The following is a 9,490-nucleotide window of genomic DNA, read 5'->3' on the forward strand; positions in this document are numbered from 1 at the left end:
GACAATAGATAGTCATTTGCAAGATTCAAGAAAAAGGCACATAGATACTATAGCAATTAGCGTAAATGATGAAGAATTTGAGAAAGAGAATGTTCAGTCGAGGGCACAACTTAATATGTTGATGAATTAATATGTTGATGGAGCTAGTACATAATCATAAACGTGGATGTATAATAAAGAGGATGGCTAATCTGCCAATCAAGGAGTTGATTGCAAGAAGACAAAAGCGCAAGTTGAAAGTTTTGTTAAGGGAAACAGAAAATCTCTAGATAATTTAGACGAATGTATGCATTTGTGAACGAGAACAAGGACTGATGTTTGGTGAAGATAGTGATGATGCTGAAGTGAAGCTTTTTGATATGAATGTGGGTTTGATTCCCACAGAGGGAGGTACAAACCATTTAGAAGATCCGCATATGATGACTAAATGGTCGATGGAAGATATACATTATGTTGGTTTTAAACTTGGAAATTGGTGTGTGGATGTAGGATGTGTTGCAAATGATGGAAAAAATATTAATTTTGTTTCATGTAAGAATGAACACCAATCGTTTGAAATGATTTCTGAAGGTGATCATAAAATGCTGATGAAATGTGAAGAAGAACTACAATTGCTAGAAAAGATGCTATTGGAACTGGAATGTAAGAAAGTTTCAGATATGAAAGAGAAATGTTCAAGCAATAAAAATCTGGAATCTGATATAAAATCTAATTTGAAATTTAATGTTAAATATAATGAATTCATATTCCAAGCCAATGGCAGTAAATTTTAGCCGAAAATTAGATTGGATATTGAAATTGAAGAACTAAGGAAACTAATGGAAAAAAACACATAAACCAAGATATTAGAATATGGGACAGAACAACATGAGACATTTGACTACTCGAGTATACATCAACAAAGAAGGAGGAGAGTTGCAACATAAAATTTGGAAACCTAGCGAATTAAAAGTCATAACCATTGAAGCACAACAACAAAGAATGTATGGTCAACAAAAAACTAAAGCTTGGGATCCAAAAGGAATTTTATCCACTTATGAAGACATATGGTTGGGATACCATGATTTTCTTTTACCGAGGGAGTCAAGTGCATCTAACCTACGTTTGAATTTTTACTAAAGAATTTATTTTCCTAAGTTAGGATTTAATTATTTATTGTATTTTTCTATAGTTTTAAGAGAGAATGAGAATTATTGTAAATAGGAGAAGGTTTGAGAGTATTTTGCAAGAATTGGGAGAATTTTTGGGTTAATTGGATATTATCTAGGAACAAGGGATTAAGTGAGAGATTTTATGGACCATGAGAGATATTGTGGAGGTTTATTTAGTATCTAGAACCTACTTTGGGTTCAAATCTACTTGTATAAATCTAGGTGAGCCCATGAGACATATAAGTGTGTGAGTTAAGAGAGGAATGATAGGCCAATAGTTCTCCCCTAAATATTTTATTTATTAATTAATTATTTCTTATTTTTAGATGTATTCTTATTGTGTTAACTATTTGAATTTTAGGGCCTAGGGCCAATATATCAACATTATACACTATTATATTACTATTAATAAAATTTTCATACAAACTTTACAATATATTCATTCCAAATAAAATATATTATTATTTTTATTATACAATATATTATTTATCTTCTTAAATTATATTTTTTAAATTCTCAAATTTTTCAAATTTTTAAAACATTTCAATTTGTATAAAATAATGGAAGTATTTATAAAAATTCAAATTAACTATTACTTCCAATCCAATAAAATTGTTTAGAAATTTCAATTAATATATAAATAAAATAAAACTAAATACTATAATACCATATAACAAGTTCATTTATTATAGTACCATCTAAATATATAAAATTTTAGGAAAAATGTAGCATTTAAAACATCTTTAATAAAAACTTCAATACATAAAGAGATACATAAATATAGAGATACATAAATATAGAGTCTATAGCTTTCAAAAACAATACAATACAGTGAAAAAATAATACAATACAATACAATACAATACAGTGGAAAAATAATATAATACAATACAATACAGTGGAAAAATAATATAGTAAAATTTCATAATGTAATCTCTTTTTAATTTCTAAATAAATAATATTATTTTACATATAGCAATCAAATAATTTTTAAATAATAAACATAAAATTTTCTAATATTTTGAAGATTTTAGAAAAAACAATAAGACTTTTTAAATGTTAAATAACTCCAGCAAACCAATGCAGTGAAAAAAAAAAAAATGAAAGGATGCCCAAAATTCTCCAAACCTTGAATCAGAGACACTTTAAACTTAAAATAAAATGCAAATTTAAACAACACATAGCACAGACAAGCTCAGATAATGGCATTTATAATCTCAAGATTGAAACTTCATTTCTCCGGCCAAAATGTTCAGTAGTAGATAAACTAAGTTAATATCAGAACCATAACCCTTGCAAAGTGATGAAGTCCATGAACAATTGATTCAATACCTACAACAAAAGTTCTTAATTACCCTAGAAATGTGAGGGGATTTTTGATGTATAATTGTCCTTTCCCAGTTGGCAAGGATATACTTGGTGCGTTCTTCACTGCCAAATGCATAACCGAAGCAACGATTACCAATTGCTTTTGGCAATTCATTATGCTATCGGCTTCAGAGAATCTAGAGAACCTTTTTCTCAAAAACTTTATACTGGATGACATACCCTATTTCAATTAAACATTATCGATATCCATCACAACCTCATCAGCCGTCCTTTGTTATTGTTTTGCAGGTAGTGTAAGATTGGAACAGATAAATAAGAAAACCATGAAATATAAATCACATCAAAATAATTCAGCAACAGTATGAATAAACATCCGCAATCAACGCTGATCTGATCTTCTGTACAGTGCCGGTGATCAACGGTTGCACCGCTTGCAAATCTTCCATGGTAGCCCTAGGTGTCGCCATAGTGGCCAACATTATCTGGAATGCAACTGTCAAAATAGTTCCTCCTTTATGAATATTGCTGAAGTTACTTCCAATATCAAGTCCATCTGGGAGAATTACAAAGCCAGATGGCAAAACAGAAACATGATCAGGTTCACCTCCATGCATCACTGCATTCATGGAAGCCATATCAAAAGGAGCATAAACAATAATAGACCCCGAAGAACCTGTACAACACTCCTGTAAAGTCAATGCTGTCTGACTGGTATTGATACCCTGCAAATATTGAAATAAACAAATTGAGATATTAATAATAGGGTATAAGATTCATGGCATGAATTGCAAAGATTCATGACATTGATTGAAAGACAACTCATATTTCTTTCTCATTACTCATTTACTTCTACATATATGGAGCATGAAGCTCCAACACTTACATTTGATGCGAGGAGCCTAACACTGTTCCGATGATCTTCTCCCATCACAATGCGGGTTATTTCTTGCTTTGTTTCACCGGTAGAGAGCATATCCCACTGCATTATTTGATCTCGAAATGTTAGTGGTGACAAATTTTTAACGGCAATTATCTTAGTATTATATATAAGTTAATCACTGGATCAATTCTATCTATTAGATATTGGGTGAAGAATAAGTCATTAAACCTGGCTTCGACGTTTCAGATCTTGCAGGAAATTGAACGATTTCTGATGATTAACCGGAAGCCAGACTGAAGTGGCAGCACACATCACAAGGCCAGGAAACTCGGGGTTCTCCATGTTCTGCCGTGTGGACACTCGAATATCCTCATCACCGTTGTCAGATAACTTAGCCCAGTTGTGAACCGCCGATGGACTCAGGCTAGCACAGAAATCACTCGTCATTCGCTGAGCAAGTTTCAGCAAGCTTTGCCGACCTCTGGGATCTGGGAAAGCTGATCCGGGAAATAAACATTTTTAGATGAAAATAGATTCATAGTAATGGAATATAAATAAATATTTTTGGATGAAAATAGATTCATAGTAATAGAATATAAGGTTGATAGGTAACAAGGTTTACCAGTCGTATCTGCATTTAGCTCCATGAGAGCTAGACGTTGGCATTGGTGCTGCAGTGCTGAGAGCCAACGCTGAGATCCAAACGCCAATCCGGAGCTGACCACAGAATGATACATGCAGTCCACACCTCTATGGTCATAATCGATGTGCTCTACCCAGGTAACCTGTTGTAAACAGTTAATGAGTCAGTCAGCAATGAAAACCTGTAGGCAAGGAACCATGGATATTAATTCGATAACATGGAATAATTGTTATGAGCAATTACATTTGAGCAATTGCCAGGGAGGTCTTGAATTATTAATCCCGATGGCTGCCTCTTGCAATTCACCGGAATTGAGTTCTCCTCCAAACTGTCTGCCGAAACATCTACGACGGCCCAGACTCCTGCACCAAGCTGCTGGCAGAACCTTAAGAAATAGAATTCTCTAAGTGGACCAAGCGGTGAGAGAACATGGAGCTCCATATACATCTGTTATGACATTCAGTATTTCTAATGAGATTCTACCTTATGCATCGATAAAGAAATATGTATAATTCGCTTCACAAATAAAATATTTTAGAGACCATTACTAAGCTTTAGAAAAGTAAAAATATTTAAATTTCTAATTCAAAGCTAAAGCGTTTTTAATCTAAATTCCTGGACTTAAATAATGAGAAAATACTTGATTTTCCAATTCAAAGCTAAAATGTTTTTAATCTAATATCCTGGAATTAAATAATGAGGCCTAATCTGATTAGGTATTTTAGAGCACTTCACTTCCCTCTACCAATACTCAGATCTGAATAAAAGATTAACATACCAGTTGGATTTTGCCGTTCATGGTACCCCCTACACCATCGCATAAGACCTCCAAGGTCGTGGCACTGGAAACAATTGACGCGAACATTTCCGAATAACGGTTCTGAATTGTATACGAAAGTTCAGTTAGTTAGTTCAACAGTGTGTACAGTAGCAGTAGTTAGAAATCGATCAAGTAGGCAAGAAGATGAAATGGTGTTGTCACAATCGATGGTTGTTTTCTTACATACCGAATTCATAAGTATCTCCACCAGATCCATGCTATTGATAAGCACAGTGCCAGCATCTCTGCTTCCCTCGGTTCCGTATCCCATCTGTTTCTGACCAATGACCCTTGGGAATTGGCGAAAATATTCGTCATGGTTCAGCGTTTCCTTTATCCCATCGTGAGGACTTTTGATCCAGAAAGGCTGTTGCAGTCGAGCAATTCTGATGAGTTGATCCATGGATGCCACAGCAAGTTCTTTTGCTGAGGATTTGTCGATCCCACTTGGACTTCCGTGTCGGCCTGCAACATCGACAGTGGAAAGCCCGTCCAGGGAATTCAAAGCGGGATTTACAAGATTGATGACACCAGCACTACCAGTTGCCAGACTCAGAGAAGTATCGTGTACAGGAGAAAGTGATGCTCCAGGCAGATTTTCTACAATCGCAGTAACTCTCTGCAACTGCACAATCGGAAAAAGAAACATACAATTATTTTTGTCAAAGGAGAAAGTGATGCTCCAGGCAGATTTTCTACAATCGCAGTAACTCTCTGCAACTGCACAATCGGAAAAAGAAACACACAATTATTTTTGTCAAAAAATAATATTCTATAACCCATAATATTCTATAACCCACCAGCACAGTATAATTATTTTAAGAATTTAATGTTTGATAGAACGCTTCCATGAATATCAAATTGGGAAAGAGTTAACCAGCATCACGTCACTTAACGCCATAACATGGGAGTGGACAAATTCGACATTAAATAATATTTGCCCACTCCCGTATTATGTGCTGATCTAAAGACATTAAATACCCAATATATGGCTGGGTAGCTCCAGCCATCAAATTGGACCACTTACAAACCAAAAATCAACACCACGGTCTTTCAATCATATAGTTAGTAATTACAAATCGTTAAAAACGGTCATAAACATATAGCCCACTTCCCACAAGAAAAATCACAATTCCAAAACCAGTTGGGAGAAGGCGGTTTTCCACAATCTCTGAGTTTTCTGCTTACCAATTCGTGCATTAGCAGGATTAATTTCATTTCAGCAGAAAGAAAAACAAATAATTACTACTGAAAGGAAGAACTAAATGACAAATATAAGTTTAAAAATCCTAGCTTAACTTCAAACCAATACCCTGAAACAAAAAATAAGAGTTTGCTTAGTTTTAATAAATGTATGAAACCGTTTCGAACATGAAATGCACCGATTTCATTTGGAAAATTCCCTTCAATATTAATTTCTCAGAGTTAAAGCTAAACTATGTTTAAATGGCAGTGGAAGCAAACCTCATGTTTTAATCTGATGTTCTCCAACCGCAGTTCTTGGTCTTCCAAAGACTTCTCCGTGAGCATCGCAGGTCCTCCACAATGGCAACAGCTACAGTTCGTCATTGCTTCTTTCATTAAACGATTTTCCATTAGAAGTCTTTCATGCTCCTCCCTCAAAGTTGCATTTTCGTGACGCTCTTGTTTAGTCTAACCAATCCAAGAGTTAGCAGATGAGTATCAGGTAAATGAAGTAGAAAGGCAAATAATTGTTAATGACATTGTGCAGAAAAAATTGGAAAAATGCATACCTTAACCTGAGTGCGACGATTTTGAAACCAAAACCTTATTTGGGTAGGCGTAACCTGCACTTTTTTGCTAAGTTGTACACGTTGATTTTCGTTAGGATGGGGACATTCCTTGAAAAACCTGTACACAACAAACACAAATGAACTTTATTCGGAAGACTGGCTAGGAAACGAAGCAAAGCAAGAGTAATTTCATAACAAACATAGAACACAAAATTATATTTATCGAGGAAACCATGTAAAACAAGAGTAGTTTCATGACTTACGCCTCCAATTCCTGTAGCTTTTGTGGAGTATGTCTGTGATAAAGCTTCCTCGTTTCACGTTGACTGCTATTTTGATCATCCCCTGGTGGGCTCCTCATCACATCGTCGCTGTCCGACTTAGTATCATATTCACCATCTACTTTGGTCTTCCCAAGGTCTCTATTCATCTTACCTTTTGAATCACCTCCACTTTTCTGTCAAAGATGCCCATCTTAACTATTATAAAAATACCCCTATAGCATCTCTGTCCTATTGATAACAGACTAATTCAAGATTTCTACTCTCATTACAATTCAAAATTTCAGGACATACCAGCTTCAAAGAAAGCTCTGGAGTGGAGTTTCCCTTGGCCATATATGTATGTTCAGTATCTGTTAAGGACAATCAATCACTGCATCATTAGACATGTCATTGGATCAAATACCAGAAAATGGTATTTTATCTCAACTTATTATATTAATATCACAGCACCAGCCATAGCCAAGCTACCAAAACTAAATGTCATTGCTGACAACCAAAATCGATGCTGTGTGTGTCGCACAATCTGTTAGTTCCATTTTCATGTTAAGAATATTTTAACCTATTTACACAGTTAATTGAGCTTATTGGTTTTGATATTCTTATAAAGCAATTGTTTATTTTAAGCATATATTTCACTTGTTTTCACTTTGATCGTTGAGTAAGTTAATTTTATTTTATTTTATTTTTATTTTTAAAGAGAATATATTCATTATGTAATAAAATCTATTACAAAAATGTTAACTAATCACGTCACACAACTTAAATCGATTACTTATATTTTATTAAATATTTGTATGTGACTTTAGTTGCAATTTCTTTTACAATTTTATAATATAATGCATTATATACAAAATGATTATTAAACTATTAAAAATCAGATTATATGTATGTGTCGTTTTAAACTATACTATATTATTTTCCGTATTAATAATAAGAATTTTTATGTGTAAATATTAATGTAATTATTATTATTAAAAAAAAATTATATATCTAAATAATAATATTAAAAAAACCATAAAACTTTCTAATTTACTCAAAATATAAATAACATTGAATAAACAAAATTTCATAATAATAAAATTGAAAAATTAATTCAAAATAAAAATGGGAAGATTGTGGCTCCAAAATCATGTTATGCCTTTCTCATTAAGGACCAAAAAAACATGAAAATCCCTTATTGTCGTGGAATAAATTGTGAAAACCAAAATTTGTTGCAATAGCTTGTCTCCTCCAATGATGTATTTTGGGAAACCTTGTTCCAACTAGAGACAATCTAAACCAACAAGGGATTATAACGTTGATTTGGTTTCCCTTATGTAGAAGTCTAATGAATAGTTAGACACTTCTTCCTTCTCTCTCATTTTGCACTAGTTGTGTGGTTATTTGTTATAACCTATTTAGGTATAACAATTCAATGGCAAGGTGGTTCCTATTTGCATGCATGGGAGAATTGTTATAACATATCTAGGTATAACAATTCAATGGCAAGGTGGTTCCTACTTGCATGCATGGGAGAATTGGGGCAACTTTGCAAACCCAAAGAAAAATAATTGTTTTCCCTTGCTAATCTCTTGAGGAATATGGCTTGGGGGGGACATAGATATTTTCCAATACAAGGCATCTATTTCAAACAAGGTGTTGCACAATCCTTAGTCACCTTCTCTATGATTTTTTATTTACACTCTCTTCTTTCTAACATCTCTAAGAAATCCATTCATTATTCTTTTCCATAGGCTTATTTCCATGACTCCTCTCTTGTTTGGGAGCATGTGGAGGCAGGGTTGTTCTCTTTATTTAGCCTCTCTTCTTCCTACACTTAACATCTCTAAGAAATCCATTCATTATTCTTTTCCCTAGGTTTATTTTTGTGACTCCTCCCTTGTTGGGGAGCATGTGGAGGCATGGTTGTTCTGCACTTGTCACAAAATCATTCTTTCAAGCTGATAAGTGGATTAGGACAGGGAACAAATAAATTTTCTGAGCTTATGAGTCTAAAAATTCTTAGGTTGTTTGCTACTAAAAAGAAAGTTAGATAAATTCAAATTTTTTGGGACATAGAAAATGTTATAAATTGGTTCAACAATCCCTACATACCACATGCACACACTTTACCCATGTTAGAAATAAATTTATTAAAGCAAATTTTTATATTATTACTTATTGAATGATGAAGAGCATGCATACTTCCACCTACCCTACATAGAGTGCATACTTCCACATACCCTACATAGAGGGCATGCATAGTGGACAATAATCTATGATACTTCTGGGATATGTATGGATGTATATATATGTTTGGATACTGTCCTAACTCCTGTAGATTTGTTTATCAGCCATGAGCGGTTGCTCTTTTAGTGTAACACATGAGAATTCATAATGTAATTTTCATTTTTAAGGTAGGGTAATATTTTTTTTGTTTAGGAGAGAAAGAAAGATTGTTAAACATTTAAATCTATTCATTACAATGAGTTTGTTAACTTAAACAACATTGAAATTGATTCAAAATAAATAAAAAATATTTAATTTAAATCAATATAAGGAGTCCGGTAAACTTCAATTTAATCTAATTATTATTATTTAAAAAACATAAAACACAAAAGAAAAAATAGAAAGTTTATAAAATATTTAA

At 33.4% G+C, this 9,490-nt stretch overlaps 1 protein-coding gene across 1 annotated transcript; it reads right to left on the reverse strand.

Annotated features, from left to right (window-relative positions):
• Nucleotides 1-2,830: 2,830 nt before the first annotated feature.
• LOC149186629 (homeobox-leucine zipper protein PROTODERMAL FACTOR 2-like) lies at nt 2,831-7,345 on the reverse strand. Its single transcript, XM_089409405.1, has 12 exons — nt 7,312-7,345; nt 7,153-7,211; nt 6,841-7,034; nt 6,578-6,695; nt 6,288-6,476; nt 5,011-5,448; nt 4,782-4,883; nt 4,247-4,450; nt 3,983-4,145; nt 3,589-3,857; nt 3,364-3,459; nt 2,831-3,202 (listed from the first exon to the last, which is right to left on the reverse strand). Exons 1-12 carry the CDS (start codon nt 7,343-7,345, stop codon nt 2,831-2,833), a joined length of 2,238 nt encoding a protein of 745 aa, XP_089265531.1.
• Nucleotides 7,346-9,490: the final 2,145 nt, after the last annotated feature.

The sequence above is a fragment of the Pinus tabuliformis genome, chromosome 3_1 (assembly GCF_031772625.1).
Source record: "Pinus tabuliformis cultivar Carrire ecotype Pingquan chromosome 3_1, CPIR1, whole genome shotgun sequence".
NCBI classification, from domain to species: Eukaryota; Viridiplantae; Streptophyta; class Pinopsida; order Pinales; family Pinaceae; genus Pinus; species Pinus tabuliformis.

Coding starts and splice junctions, on each gene's coding strand:
- LOC149186629 (XM_089409405.1), bottom strand. CDS start 7,345: ATGACATTTAGTTTTGGTAGCTTGGCTATGGCTG. Junction 4,884..5,010: donor TGGAGATACTTATGAATTCG/GTATGTAAGAAA, acceptor TATACAATTCAG/AACCGTTATTCGGAAATGTT. Junction 3,858..3,982: donor GCTAAATGCAGATACGACTG/GTAAACCTTGTT, acceptor TTCCCGGATCAG/CTTTCCCAGATCCCAGAGGT.